This window comes from Eleginops maclovinus, chromosome 12 (assembly GCF_036324505.1).
Source record: "Eleginops maclovinus isolate JMC-PN-2008 ecotype Puerto Natales chromosome 12, JC_Emac_rtc_rv5, whole genome shotgun sequence".
Taxonomy (NCBI): Eukaryota; Metazoa; Chordata; class Actinopteri; order Perciformes; family Eleginopidae; genus Eleginops; species Eleginops maclovinus.
The window spans coordinates 16,234,644-16,259,174 of NC_086360.1; the positions used below are offsets into that span (position 1 = coordinate 16,234,644).

Genomic DNA, 24,531 nt, shown 5'->3' on the forward strand with positions numbered 1-24,531 from the left:
TGGCATTTTGTTTGGCGCCGATGGAGGGAGTCACTCCTGAGATCTTCGGTCAGTCAGACGGCAGAACTTCCGGTCGGCATTTTGTTCTACGAGAGGAGAGCCTCTTGATGATCGCAACAATCGTCATATTTCTCGTTTATTGTCGAAATTGGCTGCACTCATTGATTAAGGCGGCACAGACCGATTGAAACTCCGAAGAACGAATGTTTCCTCATGAATGTACGCGGAGACGTTCACCCTTGAGAGACGGAAAAAGAACGAATCAGCCCGACCCGGATTATTGTTGATAGCTAGCTAGCTAGCTAACCAGCTAGCTGGCAGCCAATCGAGTTCCTTCTGGAGGAGCCGAGAGAGAAGAAAGGGGGAGCTAGAGATACGGACGCTAAAACATTCCCCTCCCTTTGAACGCAACATCTGAAGGTAAATAAAGTCACATATTTACAATTATGCAACAAACTTTTAAAAACGCATTTAATTAATAATAGCATTAGTTAATGAAGGTTTTGTTGGAAGACCACCTACGGCGTTGTTAATCGTTGACCGGGAGGTAACGGAAGCTAGCGAACTAGCCGAGCTAGCTAGGTGTGTTTTTGCTCCGCCAAGGCGCACGGCCTCAACTGGATGTCATTTGTCGAGCCCGAGGATTGGGCCGTTGCCGAGGAATTATGTTCCGTGCAGTTGCCTTTTTTTCATCTTCTCACACTAACACAACGCGATTTTCTTCAAAGCTCATGGGGAATTGACAACCATTCATCAACCCCGACAAGCGCTTCCTTGTACAATTTGAAATGCAGAGCGTTTATTTGAACGGGGAACATCAATACAAGCTAACCAACAGCAGTTGGAGCTAGTTAGCATAACTAGCTAGCCATTAAAAAAGGACTGTTGTTGTTAGCATTTTTTTGGCAGCTAGCGTCAGTGATCTTTGCTGCTATGGTTAGAGTAAAACTAGCTCCACAATTAGCAGGAAAGCTGAAAGCAGCCAACTTCTTTGCAGTGCAACGTTAATGGTTTTGTTCGCAAGTAGCGGGCTGCAGCTGGCAATTGAGCTAACTAATATAAACAGTGCAACGTATGTTATCGTCAACTATACTTTAGCTAATGGTTGTGTTTGTCATTATTTTGTGTTATTTAACTCCCAAAGTTGTGCTTGGGTTTCTTCAATCTTTGGCAGGGCTAATGTGGGTTTTAGTTGCTACACTGTTTTGAAATGTTTTGAGTGACCACAGACTGAGAAAAAAACTACGTTTCCCAGCTATAGTTCTTAAACTATCGGGGCCTGGTAGTCATGTTCATGTTGTTGGGATCGTGTACATGCTTGCTTTTGGCAACAACAAATACAGTTGGGCTGCTTTCTGCAGTTAGCTAGTTTGCAGAATGTGTACGGGGGCTGTCGGCTACTGGAGGATGCAGCCCCCCACTGCTGCCGCCACCATCACAGTGCATCTGTTCCTTTGTGCTGCCACTTGCCTGTCAGTCTCACAGCTGTCAGCCAAGCCCCTGCGTGCAGAGGAAGAGCCCACAGCCTGGGCATGCTAACGCTACAGCTAGCTAGTGTAATGTTTACAATATCCATCTGTTGAATATTTGTAACAGTAAAGTGATGCAGAAGCTGCTGCACGTATTTCCTATTTGACTTCAACAATTAAGATTGTCTTTACACATTGAGGTGGCATTAGACAAGTAAATGTGAAAACATTTTCATTTTCTAGGTCTACAGAGCTGCGTAGTTTGGCATTTTAGGTCTTAAGATTGTGTAGCAGTAATGCAATGATCATTACAAACATGAAATGCTTGTGCTTGTTATACTGTATTTGTCATTTTTGTTGTTGTTATGGGTTGTTTTCCTGGTTAAACTGCTACAGACAATGCATATTATCTTTCTAAAGAACAATAATGTAGTTGTATGTCACAAAGTCTTACACAGAGCCATGTTCTTCTACTTTCAACAGATTGAAGGAGTAGGACGTTTTTATCAGAAATGTCAGTGAGTCCACCCAAGACTGCTAAACATTCTTCAAAAAGGTATTATAATATTGGTTTGAGCCAATTCATTGACATGTCATGATCAACAGTCATAATGCTGTGTGCTCTTTAATGAAGCAGAATGCTGTAGCGGTTGTTTCTGAAAATTGAAGCTGGCTTTTCCCTCTGCCCTTTTTTTAACCTCTTGTGCACTCTTGCCTGAGAGGTCATGGACACCTTAAAGCAAAGGGGTCTACCACAAATGACAAGGGACATAGGGTCCTAATTTGTGCAGAAATGTCATTAAAAGCAGAGATGAAGAGTCTTGGTTTGTCATGTGTAAAAGGGAAACGACTCCTGATAGTAATTAAAAAAATTAGACAAGTGGCCTTGTTAATCAGTTTCACAATAGTAGCAACATTAAGAGTAAATATAAGAACGTTTTACACTCATGGCATAGGATCTGCTGTATAACCACCAACAATCAAAATGTCAGGGCTCATTCAGTTCATTCATAACCCAGTATTATACATGACTAAGTCATGCGTTTCCCCCCACAAAGCCTCCATCTTTTGTTTAACCACATTAGCCATACAATGTTGTTATACATATTTTACATTGTATTTTCAGTATAGGCCTAGTGAAAACATTTGTTTCCATGTTTCTCGAAGCCACTTAGTTATTTGAAATGTAATCTAACATGATATTTAAATTATTAATAATAAACATCAATCAGTAAACTGTGGCCTGCTAAACACACTGTAAGAACACTGACAAGCAAGAAAAATATAATGTGTCTCAATACATTTGATCAAATCTGTCATTGTTGATTTGTTCGATGCTTTGTAGCTTTGTATCTGTTGGACATTTCTTGAGAAAAACACTTAACCTGCTGTCATGGTAGTAGCATTACATTCCTGATCCTGTGATCTAAGCAGGACCATATTTACATAATCATACAAAATGTATCAATAAAATGGTGAGACCCATTGCAGTCTACAGATGATGCAGCCGGCCACTTCTTTCCCTCCAAAAATATCATCTCAGCATTGGGGAAGAAATAGCAATATATACGGCAAACATTTGATTTGAACGTGATCCCAATGTATTTGTGTTTTAATTGATAACTTATTTTGGTTGCAGTTGTTAATTTTTACCCACACTATTTTTTCGTTTTTGTTATTCCTTCTCATGTCCCATCACTCATGCTGTTTTTTTGCCTTTCTCTCTCCCCAACTAACCTCCTCTCCTAGGAGTCAGGAGATGTGAGGACGGGTGTCGTCCATCGACCCCCTGATCTACCTGTGTATCAGCACACCCCCCACCCCCACCTTCAGCATGAATGGGGATATGCCTCATGTTCCCATTACCACTCTCGCTGGGATCGCTAGCCTCACAGACTGTGAGTGACACACAGCTGGTTTTCAAATACATTATCACACATTTTGTTGTATCTCTGCTGAGATGAAATGTTGAACAGATGTAAACTTGCAGTTATGATAACTTGGGTAGCATATGTCTCTTGCATTGCCTTCCTTCTGTCCTCTACCTTTTTATGACCATGTTTTCTATCTTCCTTATGCCTTTTTTTCTCACCCTCTGTCTGTTTTTTCTCATCTTTTTTTCTTTATCTCCCAACCCTTCCTGTCCATCATCTCTCTTCTTGCTTCAGTGTTGAACCAGCTGCCCCTCCCTTCCCCTCTCCCGGCCACCACCACTAAAAGCCTGCTATACAATGGGAGGATCGCGGAGGAAGTTACCTGCCTACTTGGCTGTCGGGATGAGAACCTTGCCTCCCAGCTAGCCCATGGCCTCAACCAGGTCTCCACAGAGCACATGTGAGTTTACAAGGGAACGTGTAAATATGAAAACATTGTGTCCATAACAGAGGGACAGACTTAAGGAAATACAGTGATGTTTCTTTGGTTTTCCTTTCTTATTGAGGTACACAAGTAATACAATTTTATGGAGTGCAAATTGAAAGACTTAAAACTGATGCTGGAATACATTTTCTCTACCCGCAAGTGAATTTGCTCGAAAAAGGATAGAATTTACCGTTTGAAAAAAATCGTACTACAAACGGTGCCGATATTTTAATGGTAAAAAATGGTGAAACCAAATCAGTGCCTATGTAGTAAGTGTGTGCAATAATGCTAAGTTGGTATTATGTCATGTGCCATTCCATAAAGAGGTATTGATATGTTAATTAATGCACATATTTGGAAATCCATTTTACCTTTAAGCAATTCTGCTCATTGATTTGCGTCATTGTCCATAAAGTCCTAACCAAACCAATAATATTAAAACACCTTCTTTCCCTTACAATACTTCAGATGGCTTAATCTCCCAACCCAGAATTGGAGGTTGCATATCTGTCACATGATATCCATAACATACCCTCTCAACTGTATTATGTGACTGAACCTTTTCATGTGTGTCTTCAGAGAACTGAAGGACAACCTGGGCAGCGACGAGCCAGAGGGAGATGCACCACTGCTGCTACAGACCATGCTGGCCAGGAACCCTGGCATCTTCAGGGAGAAAAGTATGACGAGAAATAGCTGTTGCACGCCATGAAATGAAAGCATACAATCTTAAAGACCAGGCTCATGTTGATATTTCTAAACCAACGTAATGTATTTTCATCTCTCAACAGATGTTATGCAGCAGCCAATGGTACCACCATACAAGATCACCCAAAATTCCTTGCATAGCCCTGCCCAGTCCGCAAACTTCCAGCCAGCAGCCATGTCTCCCAATCAACCAAGGTAAGTCAGACTCTTTGACAGACCCTAGTGATTCAATCTTTTCAAACAATGTAATTGTTAGCATATTTTATTATTTAGTTTCACGGCTTGCCACTTCATTCTACTTTGTTGCTCACTTGCCTTCTCCTTGTTCACTTTGTCCAGCCGGTTTGTGGCGCCCCAGACTGGTTCCAGTAGTCGGTACATGGGCCAGAACAGTCCAGTACCCAGCCCCTACACTCCCCAGAGCCCGGCCCCTGGGTACATACAGCAGTTTCCCCACCAACAACCACCAAGCTATAACCAACACCAACAGATACAACAAGGTAAGAGGATTCATGTTGCCTAAAGAGTTAACATTTACCTCCAAAGATCCCCCTTTAGTAAGGTTTAGTGTGTAGACCCCCATCTGGAAAGATCTCTGCTTTGGTATGTTTTCAAGTGTTTATGTTTTGAACTGGAGAATTAATGTTTTGCTTACAGACTTGAAAAATCTCTAGATTTTAAGGTATACATTATTTGTAATCAAAAGCACATTTAAGTCTGTTGTTATTCTAAATGCACTTGCTTGTGTATTGTTTGTAGCATGTGATTAGCAGCTTTGGTTTTGTGTACACAATTGTGTTTCTTTCTGTTAGGCCACTGTTGAATACACTTCCTTCAGTTGCTTCACAGATGTTGCCTGTTGTTTTTTTGTTTTTTTTTCAACTGCATTTTGCCTCATTTGATTCCGATGGGTGGCCGTGGATTTCCTGAATGTTGTATGTAAATAGGATTTTAACTCTAACTCTTAATTCTAATACAGTGTAACAAAGCAGTGTATTGAAGTATTGGTATATATGATATGAGGTCAGTATGGCTATTTCATTAGCCTATGTGCTGCAGGATTTCAGGTCATTTTTGGCAAAAACGAATTGCAGTGCAGCAAATCAGAATCACAATCCCTTTATTCGTCCCACAGAGGGGAACCTAAATTTGCTACAGCAGCAACAGAGCCAAAGACAGCTTTACAAAAGAAAATATGCATTTAAAAATCAAGATAAAGAAACACACACAGTTTAAAAATACAATAATAAAAACAAAAGAGCTAAATAAAGTATGTTAAATAAAGTAAATATAAGGAAATTACTCAGTGAGTAGAAGCTGCTGTAACAGGCTGCCACTCCGTGCGGCACCGAGCACTATAATGTTGATATGCTGCAGTTATTTTTATATTCTGAAGAATTAAGTTCATTTATAGTTAAATATTGTTTTGGCCTCTTTGGAAATTCTTGCCCTCCAAACACTACTTGCTCTTCCAATCAAATGAAATTGGTTGAAATGTTAAAGTGCCTTCTCTGGTTCATTGATTACATATTCCTAGTTCACTAGTAAAATATCAGACCAATGACAGGTGGAACAGGTTTGTTTTTAACCATGTAGTGTTTTACCAATGTCTGATTTACAAAAAAAGTCAGCAGCTAGGAGCCAAAATAAGCTTACAGTTAACAAACAAAATAAGTTTACTATGTATAAAACCAGTATTCAGTGTAATAAAATGTTCTGTTCAGTGATTTTAATGGGCCTCATACATCTTTTATGTGAATACTAACAAAACTGAGGCCACTTTTATGCCCACATTTTTTCTAATACAATCCTTTATACTTTTTATTGACAGTAAGTGTTTGACTTATCCCTGACTTCAGAGATGATGTCTTGTTTGTATTCATCAATGGGATCATTAACCTCCTATGGATCATTTATTAAAAAAAAAAGTTTTTCTTTTATTTGACAGTGTCTGTGTCCAGTCCCATGGTTCCAGGAGGCATAAGAAATATCCATGAGGGCAAAGTAGCAGGGCAGATGGCAAATGCTGCCAACCACCACTCAGACAGACATGGCACTGAGGACTATATGAACATCGTGCATCGACTGGGCAATGAGGTATGACTCGCAAAGACTAGAATTAATATATTTTAAGTTAAAAACCCAACCAACTGTCTTGTCACCCTAATAGACAATTTACCCAAATCAGCATATAGAGGACATGCTGTTATATCACTGCACTATCACTACTCAGGTAGCAAACGGGCATTAGTGAGCATTTTTATTGTGAAAAACATTTAAAACACTGCTTTATTTATTAAATATCTGTGACGCAATAGACGGCACAAACACATTCAGTAAGAATTCAGGTGCATGACTTTACCAACGGCAGAAGGCACCAGAGAAATAATTTCTTTAGGCTGATTATGTAATGTTAACTAACGAAAAAACAGGAAGCCCAGTTACTTTAGTGCATCTTTAATTCTTTTTAGGTTTTAATGACTTTATGTTAAATGGGTTCAGAGATTCTTTTGAAATTGACAGTAGTTATGAGGTGGAATCTCCCCAGGTTTTTTTAGGGAGAACATAGGCTCAATGATATGCACATTGCCAAAGTGTTTGGTGTTACATTGAATTGACATTATAGTTCTGAATTGTCTCGATTTGATCCAATCATTTTGGTCACTAGTTGTTGTGTAAATATAATGAAATGCTTTATTAGCAACAATTGGACCAAGATATTTTCAGAGGATGCTTTTGGTAGGCAAGTTTGAAGCTGATAACTGGTAGCTTACATGTCTCTTGTGTGTTGTCCAGGAGGGTGACTCCGCCATGAGGAATCCTTCTTTCTCTCTGAGGTCTCCACAGTCTGGCTGTTCCCCAGCAGGGAGCGAAGGGACGCCCAAACGTAAGGACACTTGAGGAGGAAGGAAGACGCTACAGAGCCTACCTTTTAGTATTTAGGCAACAGCCTCTGGCTCTGTAAAACTCATAATTACCCAGAAACAGAATGATTTGTGGCCATAATCCCTCAAAGTGATACAATGCCAAAGTGATGTTTATTTCAGTCTTCATACTTAGCACATTTTTGGAGTGCAATGCCAGTTCTGTGTTTGTTTTTTTTTAGTTTTCATGCCTTTGGAGGATAACTTTCTTCTCTTTTTGGTGTTGCTTCCTCTCAGCAGGTTCTCGTCCTCCACTGATTCTACAGTCACCACCTCCCTATGCCTCACCAAGAGAGGGAGGACCTGACCAGAAACAGCTGCTCCAGCAAAGGAAGAAAGGCCCAGCAGTGAAAGAGGAGAAAGATATGTACGACATTGTAAGCTCTCCAAACAAGGACTCTACAAAACTTACCCTCAAGCTGTCCAGGGTCAAGTCAAATGAGTCCGATTCAGCAGGTAAGGAAGATTTTCGATTAGCTCAATCCTCGCTCGATTCCCATTTTTCTGTTATGCAGTTTCCTACATCTCCAGTTTCAAACTTAAATCACTTTCACAGCTTTTTAATCAATTAGAAGTACTATAAAGAGGTATGCTGCATGCATGTCTTTAAGAAGAAGAAAAAAACCCTCTCTGTAAAAACTTTGAGTACTGAAAACTGTTAGCCCTTTGAAATACAACCCTATAAAGTGTTCTTTTTAATATCTCAGGTGATGTTCTGCCAGGAATGGACGAGAACTCTGACAATATGGAGACAGAACTGGGCTTTCAGCAGGTGCCTGTTCTCCAGCAAAATCTTGGAGCTCGGCTGCATCATCCAGGTGGCGCCAGTGGTCTCCAGCCACCCAGTTCTCCGTACGACGAGGCAGAGCTGGATGCCCTCGCTGAAATTGAAAGGATAGAACGAGAAGCAGCGAGTGAGAAGTGTTCCAAGGAGGTGCAAGATAAAGGTGCGTGGAATACCTATAACTATGACTATATGGATACAAGCCTGCACAAATTGTTGTAACTTTAGAAGTTTTACTAAAAAGTAACTATTGATCTACATGTCTTTTGTCTTTATAGACAAGCCACTGAAGAAGAGGAAACAGGACTCTTTTCCGCTGGAGCCAGGAGCGGGGGGACCAGGAGGACCCACAGGTGCCCCAGGCAGTGGATCGACAGGAGGGGGCAATGCAGGCAAACTGACCCCACAAGAGGCCACTGCAGCTGGGAATGGTGCCAGCCGACCGCCCCTCATGGTGAGCATCGATCTACAGCAGGCAGGCCGAGCTGATGGCCAGCTCGACCCCTGTCCAGCTGCCCCTATTCCAGCCCTAGAGGCCCAACGCTGGCCTGAAGAACCAGCTAGTGGGCCAGCAGCAGTGGAAGGTTCTGACACAGCTTTACGGTTGAAACCAGATGGACGGCCGGAAGTAATAAAGAACAGGGTCGATAAACACGACAGCAGGAGAGATGGTCGGGAGTCATCAAAACACAGACACGATGAGAAGTCCTCTGAGCGACGGGGAGATATGCCAAAGTCATCAAACAGAGGGGAACACGGACGAGACAGGGACAGAGAATCTGACAGAGATAGGAGGCATCGGAGCGAGACTGGTGGTCGTGACCGGCGATCACCTGACTCTCGCTGCCGAAGTGACCGAGATAGGTACCGAGCTTCTTCTACTGGAGAGCCTGGTCGGAGCGGCAACAGGCATGATGGTTCCAAACCGGCCTCATCCGCCTCTGGTGCTAAACTGCCAGATTCTTTCCCTGCTCAGCTTCTGGGAGGGCATAGTGGCGCTCTGAAGAACTTCCAGATCCCTAAGGTGATCTGGGCCGACCCAAACCAAATGTCTACCCACCTACCAATCATTCAACTTTCACTGCCTGCAATCTCACAAACCAAATCACACCACTGCTCGCTGTTTTTTTACATGTTTATGTTTTTTCATGTGTAAGCCTTTTGTTTATTCCTGGGATAACATTGACCCAAACATAACCATCTGCTTAAAGTAGAATATTTTTGTATTAATTTAAATCTTAAGTCCTGTGTTTAAACAAAAGCAAGTACCTCAAAGAAATGCTCCACTGCTGTTTCTCAGACATTTCTTGTGGGTTAATTTCTACTCTAAGCTCTCACTGTTAGTATTGTGAAGCCCAATAGTCTGGACTGGAAAGATTGGTCTTGCTTATGTTTATTGTCAACGCAGTGTTAAGAGATGCAACCCCCGGCCATTTACCATGTAGAGTTACTTGCCCCCACCACAGAAAAGTGTGGGAAGTCAATATTTATTGTTTTGTTACATAAGAGCTAGCACATTTTGACATCTATTGCATACTAAAGCTTATTTTGCTTTACTGAAGGATCAGTTAAAACAAGACTAACCATCATAGGTGTGTGTTCAGCCACTGTATTGCAGCCATATTCAAATGGTTTAGTCAAATTGGTAGCTTATCACCAACGGTGGATACCAGCAATGAAAAGCCTACCTAAAATCTTGCTGTCAATCAAGTTTTTAGTTGAAGTTACTTATTTATGATGTTTATTGTCTCTTTAGGGCCCCACTATTGTTCTCAGCAGGTTAATGATTAGATTCAATTGTTATTTAACTGTGTATGTCAGTCATTGGTAGGGTTCGCAACATAAAACAGTGTTTTGCGTTTGTAAGCATATCAGCAGAGTTGCGTAATTTGTTTATTTTAGCCAGTTAGGAATAAGTGCGTATTGCATATCAAATTTATTATAAAGACGCTGTGAAAAGGTTGACAGTGTAGACATCCACGCAAGTAATTGCCATTTTTCCCATCACACCTAGCGGCTGGGGGCAGCTGATGCCTTGGCACTGCAGTGTTGACAATGTTCTACGTATTGACCATTATTTCTTCAATTTAACACACTGCGATAATGTTCGGATAACAGTGGATTATTCCTTGAGTGTTTATCAGAACACAACTGGAAATTAACATCAAAATCACTAATCTCATGTTAATCGGTTTGATCCATTGTTTACTTGTTATTATCTTACATGGTTTTCCTTTCTGTAAACGAGGCTCATATTTTTTCTGTCCAAAACTTTAAAGTGTGATTTAAAAAGAAAAACATTTTTGTAAAATTTGAACTTCAGACTTGACAAACACTTCTCTAACTCCTTTCTGTTCGTTTGAATTTTTTCAGATCAAACGTGACATGGATGGCAGTGGCTCAAATGAAAGTCCAATGTGGGTACAGCCCAAAGTTAAACTGGAGAGGCTTGGTTTGGTACAGGACTTTGAGAAGAGGCCCAAGCCTGTAGTGGTCCTGAAAAAGCTCTCCGTCGACCAGATCCAGAGGTTCATCCGACACAGCAAGTCTGGGAAAAACAGGAACTCCTCAGGAAAGCCTGTCAAAGGTAAGAACAAGAAGCTATTGCATTTTTTCACCACACACTTACATTCAAAGCAACATTACCTGTTAATACCCCAAAATGTAATTGTCAAATCCTCAGGTGGCATGGACCCCGCAGTTCTTAAGGAGCTGCCCCCAGAGCTGCTGGCAGAGATTGAGTCAACCATGCCCCTGTGTGAACGGGTAAAGGTGAACAAGAGGAAACGAAGCACTGTAAATGACAAGCCCAAATATGCTGAGGTCAGCTCCGATGAAGACTTTGACGCAAATGGAGAGTGTAAGTCCAAATATTTATTTCTCATCAGTTCTTGCTTAAAGCCTTTGCACGTTTGTTTGGTCATTTGAGGAATATTCTTAGAATGTAATTAACTTTATTGACCAACAGTTAAAGCCTTATTAATATTAATATTTGTGAACATTTCTACACACAAATGAACTGTAAAGGGTTTTTGTTACTTTGGTTTTATTTATGATTTAGGGCCTAAATGTTGTTTCCCTGTTCTCCACAGCTGCAAGGAAGCGCCAGCGCCGAGACAAAGACAGGACCTGGGATACTGAAGAAAGGGAGCGCCGGGGTTCGGGCGAACATCGGAAAAGTGGTTCCCGGGACAGCCGACGAGGCTCAGGGAGCCGCTATCGAGACTCCTCTGACGAACATTCTCCGCCACCCAGCATAAGTGAAGGTCTGTATAAGTCCTCTGTCACAGGTTTTCCAATGATATGCTTTTGTTTTTTTAGTTTTTTAAACTTTTGTATGCGACAGAACTGCTTTGATTGGTCTCCACAGTAAATGTTAATGCAAAAAACAGCAACACAAATTAAATGACATTTTTGTTGCTCAGTCGCCAGAAAGATGAAGATTAAGGAAAAGCAGAAGAAACGGAAAGCATATGAACCCAAGCTGACCCAAGAAGAGCTGATGGACTCGTCCACATTCAAGAGGTTCTTAGCGAGCATTGACAACATACTGGAGAATCTTGAGGATGTGGATTTCACTGCCATGGGTAAATATCAATGCTGACTTTGCTTTGTGAATCCAATTGCAGAAACCTCCCTGTATTTTTATTATTCCTATGTTTTGGATTTTGCATCTGTTGTAGTGAACGTGAATTGTGAATTTGTCACCAACCTCCACTTGGAATCTAGGATAAGCCATGTGCTAATTATGAGTATTTTAAATAAATGTCTTAATTGATCAAAGTATGACATTTTGGACAGACTTGTATGTAAACTGGAACTTGAGTGGTTGTGGCCGACATACAACAGCTAGTTAGTAACTCTAGTTGTGATTTTGTGTTGTGTTCTCCAGCAGCAGCAGATGATGATGAGATACCTCAAGAATTTCTGCTCGGAAAACACCAGTTGAATGAGCTGGGCAGCGAGTCCGCCAAGATTAAGGCCATGGGCATCTCTGGCAGGGTACTGGATATTATAGTATATGAATATAAAGACATTTAGATTCCACGGTTGTGGATATGTGGTGCTCTTTCGCATGTCGGTCTAAATAACTGTCTGTGTTGTTACAGATCCCGACAGAAAAGCTGGTGAAGCTGCTGAACATACTGGAGAAGAATATCCAGGATGGTTCCAAGCTCTCCACCATGATGTGCCATGTGAGCCTCCTGCCTCCCTCTCTCTGTGTTGAATATTGATTGTAGTATATCTTACCTCAGCAATGTGTGATAGTATTTGTTAGAGATTTCAATAGATACCCATTGGTAGCAAAAGTTTCAAATCGTTAAAATGCTTCAAATGTTTTTCTCGGCTAGACTGAACATAAGTCTTTGGCCTCCAGACAGCAGTTTATTTCAATGATTCAATGATTTCCATCTAACTTCAGGACAATGATGCTGAAGATGAGGAAAAACTTTGGCGGGACCTGATAATGGAGAGAGTCACAAAGTCAGCAGACGCTTGTCTCACAGCTCTTAACATCATGACCTCATCACACATGCCGAAAGCGGTCTACATAGAAGACGTCATAGAGCGGGTGCTACAATACACCAAGTTCCATCTGCAGAACACACTGTACCCACAATATGACCCGGTCTACAGAGTGGACCCTCATGGAGGTGTGGATTAAGAAAGAAAGCTTTATTTTGTTTGATTTGATGCAGTTGGGATCAGAGTGAAACTGAATTGACTTGCTTTTTTGCTTGTTTTTCTTTAATCTCTTTTATGAAATGTCTTCTGGTTTGATTTATTTAGTTTTTAGTTATTATTTGTCATGGTCTATATAAAGCACTTTGAATTGCCTTTTTGTTTGCAATGTGCTATATAAATAAACCTTATTGTATGAGTTATTGCAACACAGTGCTACATTTTGACTGACAATTCTTTTTTGTTAACTAAAAAACATATTATTATGTAGAGTCATTGTTTACCATCAAATACAGTATGTAATGCAGTGACTCTTGTCTATCTAGGTGGCCTTTTAAGTTCCAAGGCAAAGCGTGCAAAGTGCTCCACACACAAGCAGCGAGTGATCGTCATGTTGTACAACAAAGTGTGCGACATTGTCAGCAACATCTCTGAGCTCCTAGAAATCCAGCTGCTTACAGACACCACCATTCTCCAGGTAAAAACAATGTGAAACTGCATTCATCTGTTTATCAAGATAAAGGTTCCGGCTTTTACCAGATGATCTTCTATGATGTTCTTTTTTTTAAATCCAGGTTTCTTCCATGGGAATCACTCCTTTCTTTGTGGAGAATGTCAGTGAGCTGCAGCTGTGTGCCATTAAACTAGTAACAGCTGTAAGTCGCATTATTTTCTCATTATTTTTTTATGTTAAGGGTCTCCCTCTGACTGTGTACAGCCATTGAATGCATGTTTCTATTTTTCTAGTAGAGGTTAATCTTAGTTTTACTACGTTCTGTCTCCAGGTGTTCTCACGATATGAGAAGCATCGGCAGCTGATCTTGGAGGAAATCTTTACCTCTTTGGCCAGACTGCCCACCAGCAAACGCTCCCTCAGGAATTTCAGGTAATTTGTGAATTCACATTGATTTACGGTTGCCAGGTCAGGCTGAGATGTGGCATCAAATTAAAGGCTTAATAATTGTCCAACCAACAAAGTAGCAGAAATAATAGTTGAGGCAGAGCTGAAGATACCCGGAGTAGTGTCATTACACATATCCATGCTTCTCTTGTGCCTAGGCTGAACAGCTCAGACCAGGATGGAGAGCCGCTGTACATCCAAATGGTGACAGCTCTGGTGCTGCAGCTGATTCAGTGCGTGGTCCACCTCCCCAACGACAAGGATTTCTACGACGAGTACGATGGCAAGGTAGGGCAGCAAGCAGAAACACAAAACATCCTTGCAAGAGGCAAATACAGAAACACATTCAGACATTCAATTTGCTTTTTTTTCAGGTGGATCAAGATGTGTTGATAACCAACTCGTACGAGACTGCAATGAGAACAGCACAAAACTTCCTCTCAGTCTTTCTCAAAAAGTAATTACTTTCGCACTTTTGGTTGCTTTCAAGTAGGCTATGGTCTTTCTTTTGAGCAATTTGAGTTGTACTGAAGCAGTCCCCTTAAAGTATTTATATAAGTGTGTACAGTGTAGACCAATGCAGTAGATGGATTGTTTTAGTGTGTAGGAATGTTAGTCTTCCTTTCCTGGTGGCTTCATGACTTGACATTCTTTTCAACCATTATCTCTTTATAATTATGCTGTCCCTTTTTCCCTGTTATTCCCCCCGTTTCCTCCTCTGTCACATTTTTTATCTTTTCCCGTCCTCAGGTGTGGCAGTAAGCAGGGAGAAGAAGACTACCGGCCATTGTTTGAGAACTTTGTCCAGGACCTGCTATCGACAGTAAACAAGCCAGAGTGGCCTGCTGCAGAGCTGCTGCTCAGTTTGCTTGGCAGACTACTGGTTAGTATAGCATAGCTCCTTCTTTTAACTGAAAACGTAACGTTTTTTCAAAGCGTACAGATAAAAGTCAATCTTGTTCTTGTGTAAGTGTAAAATTATATTTCTAATTGTGTCTCTGCTCCCATCAGGTACACCAGTTCAGTAATAAGCAGACAGAGATGGCTCTGAGAGTAGCATCTCTGGACTACCTGGGCACAGTGGCTGCCCGTCTGAGGAAGGACGCGGTCACCAGCAAAATGGACCAGAGATCAATTGATCGAATCCTGAAAGAGGTATGAGACTTCACATTGGATGTCTTCATTTTCTCTCACACATACGAGTTAATGTATATAATGATAACTGAAATGGAACATTTATAAAAGGCCTTTGTAATCTCTCTCTGCCTATACAGTCTCAAGGTAATGATGAGACCCAGCAGCTGCAGAAGGCTCTACTGGACTACATGGAGGAAAATGCTGAGACTGATGCCTCACTGGTGGTGGGTTTACATTAGACTGGCTGTGCAAGTGATTTTAGACACCATGTGAACTTTATGTAATTGAAATCAGTGTATGTGCATGTTCTGAATGTGTCATGTTGTGTTTTGGTTTATTACTTTAATTGGGTTTATTGGCCACCACAAGCTTGAAAAAATCTATTGTCCATTCATGCTGTTATCTCCTCAAATTACTCAAATGCCCCTTAAAAATAATAAAATGGCTAAATTGAAGGCATACATAACAATACTGACTTGTAGTAACTATGTGTTTATTAAATTATTATTTAATAATGTTACTATAAATAGCCTTGAATAAACACAATACTGGGATATTCTTTGTCCTCTAGTTTGCTAGAAAGTTCTACATTGCCCAGTGGTTCCGAGACACCACAACAGAGGCTGAGAAGTCCATGCGGAACCAGAACCCAAAGGATGAGGACTCATCAGACGGACCACAACATGCCAAGGAGATGGAAACCACCGGTGAAATTATGCAACGTGCTGAGAAGCGCAAGAAGTTTTTGCGCAACATCATCAAGGCCACGCCAGCTCATTTTGCCACACTGAAGTAAGGATTATATACTATGTCATATTACGCTATTTGACACTTTAAATGTATTTTTCTCATTTGTATTGTCACTGCCTCCTGTCAGTTACAGTCCGTCTGTTAGATGTATAATCCTCTGACGTTCGCCCTCTTTGCCCCCCCTCCAGAATGAACTCTGACACTGTGGACTATGAGGACTCCTGTCTGATCGTGCGTTATTTGGCCTCCATGAGGCCGTTCGCCCAGAGCTTCGATATTTATTTAACACAGGTAAGATTTGAAATATTCTTAGTGAACTCTTATGTGAACTCTCGAAGAAAAAAGTAAGAACGTTCATCAGCTGGTGCATTTATTCTTCATTTTCTTTTTTTACAGATTCTGCGAGTCCTTGGGGAAAGTGCCATCGCTGTAAGGACTAAAGCCATGAAATGTCTGTCTGAGGTTGTGGCTGTGGACCCCAGCATACTTGCAAGGGTATGTTAGGATCTTTGTTTGCCAAGATGTTGTGGCTTCTTGTTACATTATTGCTATGTCAAACGTTTGTTTTTCTGTACTCTTTTCTGTCCTATGCTATCATATATAAGCAAGTGCTGTATTCTGAAACAGTCTTCTCCCCTTCTGCAGTCCGACATGCAGCGTGGTGTCCACGGCCGTTTGATGGACAACTCCACCAGTGTGAGAGAGGCAGCTGTGGAGCTGCTGGGCAAATTTGTGCTCAGCAGACCCCAACTCACTGAGCAGTACTATGACATGCTCATAGAGAGGATACTGGTAAGTTGCAGAATCTGACTCATTGTAGACTGGTTGTAGACCAGTGAACTGTACACATAGTAGACGGCTTACGTTTTTGAAGTGCAGCGGTCTGGTGGTAATCAAAATGTAGAAGTATATTTATTTTGGTTCAGTGCTCTTTTTGTTTCGGCTCCCCTGAATGATTGTGTGGAGGCAATTGGCACATTTTTAGGTCATTGCTATTGTATGCATTAGGACATACCCAACTGTGTACCATGATGGCAATTACATGACATTATTTGCACTCCACTAATGTGACCTTAACCATCTGTGCACCGGCCCAACTTAACTGGCGTCTCCGTTGTTGATTTATCAAAACATAATTCACGCTGCAAGCTTTTCTTTTCTGGTCACTCAGTTTACATGGAAAAGCACTGCAGGGATTGAGTTTGAAGGAAGTGTTCTTATTGGTGTTTCAGGTTTGCTGTTTCTTGATGGAATTAATGAAATAAGCAGCCCGTTTATAAGCAGGATGCAGTCTAGTATTAACAAAGAACATTGTGAAGTTTGTGGCAATATAAGCCATCATTTTGAAACACCATCTAACACACAAGCTTTGCACTGAGTCTTTCTACTCAGCTCCTGACAAGTGAACATACTGAAATTGTTGTGCCTGTTGTCATGGAAATGAACAAGAGGGTTCATGAGAAGTTCACTCTTCATTACAGTCTTCAGCTGCCACCTATTGGTAGAAAAATGCCATTGCACCCCATTCACACGTTTTTTTGTTTACAATACACAGGACACTGGTATCAGTGTAAGAAAACGAGTGATCAAGATCCTCAGAGACATCTGCCTGGAGCAGCCGACCTTCAGCAAGATAACTGAGATGTGTGTGAGGATGATCCGCAGGGTCAATGATGAGGAAGGAATCAAGGTATGGATCCACGGCACCTTTTGTCTTTTCAAGGTGTATCATTACTCACCAATTTATTTATCTCTCATCTGCTTAGATGCAATGCTCTGTGTTCAAATATATTATCACAAAACCTTTGAAAGATACCTTCTAAGGTTTAAATTTAAACTGAAGATGTGAACTTGTTTGCTTTATAGAAATTGGTGAATGAAACATTCCAGAAGTTGTGGTTTACTCCGACTCCAGCCCATGACAAAGAAACTATGACCAGAAAGATCCTCAACATCACTGATGTGGTAAGTTTGACTGACTTACCAGTTAGTTGAAAACCAACAACACTGGTGAAGTTTGGACAGGGATTTTGTGATTGTCATGAGTCTGACTTGTTCTTTAGGTTGCAGCCTGTCGAGACACTGGCTATGACTGGTTTGAGCAGCTTCTTCAGAATGTAAGTATTTGATTTTGTGTCGTGGCTTCATCTCGTGATGATTGTATGGATGTTTTTTAATGAACATTGTCTCTTTTGCTCTAGCTTCTCAAGTCTGAAGAGGATGCATCGTATAAGCCAGCCAAAAAGGCCTGTGTACAGCTTGTTGACAATCTAGTAGAGCACATCCTAAAATATGAGGAGACTCTTTCAGGTAAGCAAGTTTATCCTTTTTTCATAAATGAATCTTTCCAAAAACAAAAACAGCAGTTGATTTTCTTTCAGACCCCTATCTATACTTACAGTTAAGTCAATCATTGCCCTACAGGAGGTTTGATTTGAGTGAACATTTGAATTAATTTATTCAATTTTGACTCTGCAGAGACCAAAAGTGTAACACGGCTAGTGGCGTGCATCACCACCTTGTACTTATTCAGCAAGATCAGGGCGCAGCTCATGGTCAAACATGCCATGACCATGCAACCCTACCTGACCACAAAGTGTAACGTAAGTTGTGTATATTAAATCTATTTTGTTGTTGATAAATATACAAAGAACTACTCTCAATCTTCTTGCATTACATGTTCTTTTACAACAGAATAAAGATCTTGCACAAAGAGTTCACTGCCTAATCCAGAGATTGATTTCAGCAATAAAGATCTGGCAATAGAACAGATCCACAACCAAATCTATATTGGATCGGATCTATCAGAGCTTTCCCCATTGATAACTCTTTAATTTTTTCCCCTGCAGACTGCCAATGACTTCATGGTCATCTGTAACGTGGCGAAGATCTTGGAGCTTGTGGTTCCTCTGATGGAGCACCCAAGTGAGACTTTCCTTGCCACCATCGAAGAAGACCTCATGAAGCTCATCATCAAATACGGCATGACGGTGCGTGGTTGTGGCTTTTTATCCATCATAGCGGGGGCACCATTGTGGACCCATGTTTCCTTTGTAACATTTTAAGTGTACATGGTGTTGTTTTAGAGATGAATTGATGGTCCTCCTTCCTGTTTTGCAGGTGGTCCAACACTGTGTGAGCTGTCTCGGAGCTGTTGTCAACAAAGTCACGCACAACTATAAGTTTGTCTGGGCTTGCTTCAACAGATTCTATGGTGAGACATAGTTAGAAATGTTGACCTTCCATGTTGTGTTTGCCTGCAGTTTAAAACATTACCCATACCAACGAAGTTTAACTTGTGATTATACTTTTAAAACAACATATTATTTTATAGTTTTATCTATTCTCCAGAGAAAAATAACACAAACTGCAAAAAACAAACAAAACAAAATTAGGACACACCCCAAAATGTTTTGTTTACAGGTGCACTTAACAAGCTGAAGGTGCAGCATCACGAGGATCCCAACAGCACGACGCTGGTCGCAAACAAGCCCTTCCTGCTGCGATCACTCTTCACTGTGGGTGCCCTGGCCCGGCACTTTGACTTTGATCTGGAGGAATTCAAAGGCACCAACAAAGTACGATGATTTATAATGTTACACATTTTAAATTAAAACTGTGAAAGCTATGGATTATGGCTGTAAGTCTATTTATTGCTAATTTGCTTTTGGACACGGACAGAGAAAGTGTTGTAGGGAATGCTTGGATGTGAAACCAAAGCCGTTGCTCTACCACCTTTATTGCTGCTTCAACAAATGATTGAATCTATGCTTAAGACTCTTATTACTATGTCTGTGTGTTGTGAACAGGTTATTATCAAGGAGAAAGTTCTCGAGCTCCTGATATACTTCACCAAACATGAGGACGAGGAGGTCAAGACCAAAGCCATCATCGGCTTAGGCAAGAACACTTTTTACATATAATAAAGTTTGGCAAATGTAAAGGTCACACTATTTATTGCCTCATGCGGTAGAAAGACTGACCTAATATGATGTGTGCTGCTGAGTCTCAGTGTTAGTGCCAACGTGTACAGGACTGAAATCGCAAGACCTGCTAAGTGTTAGAAGCCGATTTTCTTGTTGCAGCAGATGGAGGTACATTGTTTTCTTGTTCTAACATGTCTTTGATGTTTGTTATTCCTTTTCTCTCAGGCTTCCTTGTGATCATGCATCCCAGCCAGATGTTTATGCCTGAGGTGAAGAATTTGTACAACGGCATCCTTGCTGACAGTGCCTCCTCCATCAACCTCAAAATCCAGATCCTTAAAAACCTCCAGACATATCTTCAGGAGGAGGACACGCGGATGCAGGAAGCAGACAGAGAATGTAAGTGATTCTGTGTTTTTCACTTTACTTTAAGGTTTTTTGATTTAACACTCCAGTGTTACATTCTCTTACAGCATATCAGCAAGGTTCAGGTTCATTTTATCATATTTTGGGTCCTTGCAGGGAAGAAACTGTCCAAACAGGAGGATCTGAAGGAGATGGGAGACATCTCATCAGGGATGAGCAGCTCCATCATGCAGCTTTATCTGAAACAGGTGTTGGAGGCATTCTTCCACACCCAGTCCAGTGTACGGCACTTTGCTCTCAACGTCATTGCTCTCACACTCAACCAGGGTCTCATCCATCCTGTCCAGGTAAGACATGAAAGCCAGAAGCTGTCATACCACCCTACCTTTTTGTAAATGATAAATAATTAAGTTAAATTGTAATCATTATTTTTTGCGAAAAAACAATAACCAGTAATATGATCATAAGCATGTGTTCATAACCTCTTTTTTTGCCCTGTCTGCAGTGTGTACCCTACCTCATTGCAATGGGAACAGACCCAGAGGGCAGCATGAGGATCAAATCTGACCAGCAGCTGGTGGAGATTGACAAGAAGTACACAGGATTTATCCATGTGAGTCGTTGTGTTGTAGAGTTGGAAAATAATACGGCCAGATTCTAAATATAGTAAATAGTTAATTTTGTTTGCATTGTAGAGGGAACTTCTGTAGTTATGGAGAATTCTGAAATATATTTGCCAATTGTCTGCATAACTAACTCTGTAACACTTTTCTTTCTATGTATTCTTTCACAGATGAAGGCAGTTGCTGGGATGAAAATGTCTTACAACTTGCAGCAGGCCATCCAATCGTCTCGCAGGGCCATCATAAGAGGATACAGACAGGATGAGACGCACTCGGCTCTCTGCTCCCACCTCTTCACTATGATCCGGGGGAACCGGCAGCACCGGAGGGCTTTCCTCATCTCACTGCTGAACCTCTTCGATGACAGTTCTGTGAGTAAACCTGGGCTCATCTCTCTCCTAATTATCGACATGCTAAGAGAACATTTTCGTTCAACGAAAGGGATAAAATGTTTTAATACAACTCTTGAAGATACAGATAACACTACTGATTTTAAAGAAAAACCTTAGAAGACAAAAATCACACTGGAGTTGCTAAATGTTAAATCCTACTATTTTACTGTCTTGCAAATGTAATAAGCACAAGTTTATTTTAACATGTATGAATGGTTAAATTCTAGTAGGTGATTACTTCAAAGAGAGTTTTTACCAGGCACCTATCAAGCAATGCTTTTCTCCTCCTGTCTTTCTTTCTGCAGAGGTCGGAAGTAAACATGCTGCTGTTTGTAGCAGACAACCTCGCCTGTTTCCCATACCAGAGCCAAGAGGAACCCCTCTTCATTATGCACCACATAGACATCACCCTGTCTGTGTCTGGAAGCAACTTGTTGCAAACCTTCAAAGAGGTAGGGCAGCCTTTTTTGAAAGTAGTTTATACTTAGTTAGTTCATAGATGAAATAAAACATTTTAATGAATTATTTATTTATATTGATTTCTCTTCATTTTCCCTGTCCAGCTTCTGCTAAAGGAGCCACGGAAAAAGGAGAAGAAGATAAAAGAGCTGAAGCAAATGTCAGATGGGGAGGATGATGAGGAAAAGATGAATTGTGATTCTCCCAGGAGCAATGAGGAAGGAAACAGTGAAAATGAAGATGTGGTACGGCGGCCTAAAAAGGCCAGAAAACCTGTGGCAGACTCGGAGAGCTCAGAATCCGATCTGGAGGATCTGGATTTGGAGGATGTGGAAAAAGTAATGAGGCTCCTCCCAGACAATCCTTCAGGTCTCTTGGACTTTGCTAATGCTGTTCAGGGCATCTTGTTGCTTCTGGTGCTCAAACAGCATCTGAAGAACCAATATGGATTCTCTGATGGGTAAGATCTTTGTAATCTTTATTTCTTTACAGACTTTTTATAAATGAATACTTTTGTATTTGTTGATTAGTTTGATCAATTAAAACCTTTAGTCACATTGGAAACTCAACGTTTGTGTATCTCTTAACAGCAAAATTCAGAAGTACTCTCCAACGGAGTCAGCCAAGGTGTACGATAAGGCGGTGAACAGAAAAAGCACTGTTCTCTTCCACCCGCGACAAACCATCGACTTCATCTCCAACAACATGTCTCGTGCCGCACTGACAAACGATGTCAAGAGGCGAATTGTCAGACAGTACCTAGATGTAAGCATTGAAGCTATTTCAGACCTTTTCTTTTGCCAATGTTTTATGTACGTCATCGTGCCAGTTAACCTGCTTTGGGTCTTCTCACTAGTTTCCGAGATATAAATACAATTATCTAAGAAATGTTCAGTGCTGGCCCAACTGATTCAAGTTTCCCTTTAAATCCAAATAGTTTGCTGTGGTGTGTGAAACCTGCATCTAAAAGATAGTTTCTCTGTTCTCTCCAACAGTTCAAGGTTCTGATGGAACATCTGGACCCAGACGAGGAGGATGAGGAGGGAGAAGCGTCTGCCAGTGCTAACATCAGAAACAAAGCCATAAACGCCCTTCTGGGAGGCACCGGCCCCATGTCGGGACCCAGTCCTCGCAACCAGGCTGGACCAGAGACGGATGACGACTACAGTGATGGCGACGAAAGGACCCCAGGGGTGAGAAAAACGCATACACACACTATCTATAAAATACAATTTAAAATATGGGGGGAAATAGTGCAACCTTTTTTTTCCCGTTTGTCATCTCTGCAGTCCTCTCGAAGGTCACGGCGAGCAGTTGACTCCATGAACGAGATAGTGGAGTCCATGGATGTGATTGCTCTTTGCTGTCCGAAATACAAGGACCGGCCGCAAATAGCTCGAGTCATCCAGAAGACCTCCAATGGATACAGCATCCACTGGATGGCCGGCTCCTACTCGGGGCCCTGGGCAGAGGCCAAGAAACGCGATGGCCGCAAACAGGTGCCTTGGGTGGACACTATTAAGGAGTCGGACATCATTTACAAGAAGATTGCCTTGACCAGCAACCACAAACTGAGCAACAAAGTAGTACAGACTTTACGCTCACTGTATGCAGCGCGGGAAGGAGGGGCTAGCTAATGGCTCCCGTGTGATGTTTTTTTTTCTTTTGGTCCCCCTTACCCATTTCTACTTTATCAAAAATACTCCTCTTCCCTGCTCCTCCTCCTCCTCCTCAACCTGCCACCTCCAACAACACAGCCAAACTTCACTGGATTCCTACCCTGCTCCTCTTCTTCCTCATTTTTGTAAGAAAAACACAAGAGGGCAAGAATATTTGACACTACATACTTTTACATGAGTTATTCTTGCAAAAATGAAAATGACACAAAAAAGACTTGTTATATTAGAGGGACTGCTCACGTTTTGTTTGTGTACAAGTGCAGAGGATAGAATCCAGAAGGCATTAAAGGAATAATTCACCCAAATTATCCCTTAAAAAGGCTATCAGAAAAGAGACCTGGAGGGAAATGTTATGTCAACATTGTTGTGGGAGCTCCTTCGCTGTTGTGCAGCAGATTCTAGTCGCTCATTTCTACTCCCACTGTATCATAGTTTAACACAACAAAAAACTAAAATGTTTATATCTCTGAAGACAAAAAAGCTGTAAAAAAAGAATAAAACCTTAAGTGAATGTTGGAAATTAGTCTTTTTGATGTTCTTATTAAAGTGTTTTTGGAGTTTATTATACTACTAGCACCCTGATGGTTTTTTCCTTTTAGCTTTTAGATATTTGAAGGAAAAGAAGAAAAAAGACAAAAAAAATAAGATTTTTTATTTTTGTTCACTATTATTTGTCCATGCTGTACAATGGCAGAGTCCTCTGGACATAATTTATTCTATTTCGAACTACGCATGCAGTATATGTGGCCTATTGCAGGAGGATATTTTGTAAATGTAGATTTTGTTGTATTAGGTCACCCTAGTAATAAGAGGAAAGGGGATTCTTACCCTTTTGGTGGAACAATACTGCAATAAATTTTCTACTTCTCTTTGTCACTTGTCTGCTCAAGGTGTTAATCTGATCTGTTCATTTTATAAATGAAGAAAAGTGTAGGAGGATACTGCAAAAACACAGATAGGACCAGATAATCCTTTTCTGAATTTTCTGTACATGGATTTAAAAAAAGGCAAATGCCCCTTTTTTTTTTTTATTGTGTCCATCAGGGAATCGTGCTACACCGCTATGGAAAACAGTCTCATAACATAATTTACTGCCTATGGTACTGTCATTTTATTGGATAATTGTGTACAAGCTGCATTTAAATATGTCATATCAAACCTGTCAGACACTTATTTGTATTAAGTGATGGAATGTGACTTTGTTTTCTACTTCAGTATACATATTTTTATTTTATGCTACTTCATACTTCTCCCCAACATTTTGGAGTCAATTTTGTTTACATTTTTACGTAATTAGATTTATATGACACCTTAAGTTGATTTGCAAATTGACATTATCAATACAAAATATAGGCCATTGTACAAAATG

The 24,531-nt window shown here is 40.9% G+C and overlaps 1 protein-coding gene across 3 annotated transcripts; it reads left to right on the forward strand.

Annotated features, from left to right (window-relative positions):
• The first annotated feature begins 68 nt into the window (after nt 1-68).
• Nucleotides 69-24,038, forward strand: nipbla (NIPBL cohesin loading factor a). 3 transcript variants are annotated; one of them, XM_063897462.1, is made up of 49 exons: nt 69-420; nt 1,953-2,025; nt 3,219-3,367; nt 3,638-3,803; nt 4,410-4,510; nt 4,622-4,733; nt 4,878-5,038; nt 6,487-6,635; nt 7,335-7,425; nt 7,700-7,918; nt 8,170-8,409; nt 8,525-9,270; nt 10,620-10,833; nt 10,930-11,106; nt 11,339-11,512; nt 11,672-11,833; nt 12,139-12,248; nt 12,356-12,442; nt 12,670-12,901; nt 13,256-13,407; nt 13,505-13,585; nt 13,715-13,815; nt 13,989-14,118; nt 14,205-14,287; nt 14,581-14,713; nt 14,842-14,985; nt 15,105-15,191; nt 15,539-15,759; nt 15,906-16,008; nt 16,114-16,212; nt 16,363-16,509; nt 17,273-17,407; nt 17,584-17,682; nt 17,781-17,834; nt 17,919-18,027; nt 18,196-18,320; nt 18,567-18,707; nt 18,838-18,931; nt 19,141-19,295; nt 19,527-19,617; nt 19,869-20,042; nt 20,166-20,356; nt 20,515-20,622; nt 20,803-21,003; nt 21,330-21,476; nt 21,588-21,943; nt 22,074-22,248; nt 22,479-22,676; nt 22,773-24,038. In XM_063897462.1, the coding sequence occupies exons 3-49, from the start codon at nt 3,304-3,306 to the stop codon at nt 23,118-23,120; spliced, it is 7,587 nt and encodes a 2,528-aa protein (XP_063753532.1). In that variant the 5' UTR covers nt 69-420; nt 1,953-2,025; nt 3,219-3,303; the 3' UTR covers nt 23,121-24,038. The 3 variants fall into 3 exon arrangements, with proteins under 3 accessions (XP_063753532.1, XP_063753533.1, XP_063753534.1); XM_063897463.1 differs by having other exon boundaries at nt 70-420; nt 8,525-8,700; XM_063897464.1 differs by having other exon boundaries at nt 70-420; nt 7,703-7,918; nt 8,525-8,700.
• The last annotated feature ends 493 nt before the right edge of the window (nt 24,039-24,531 follow it).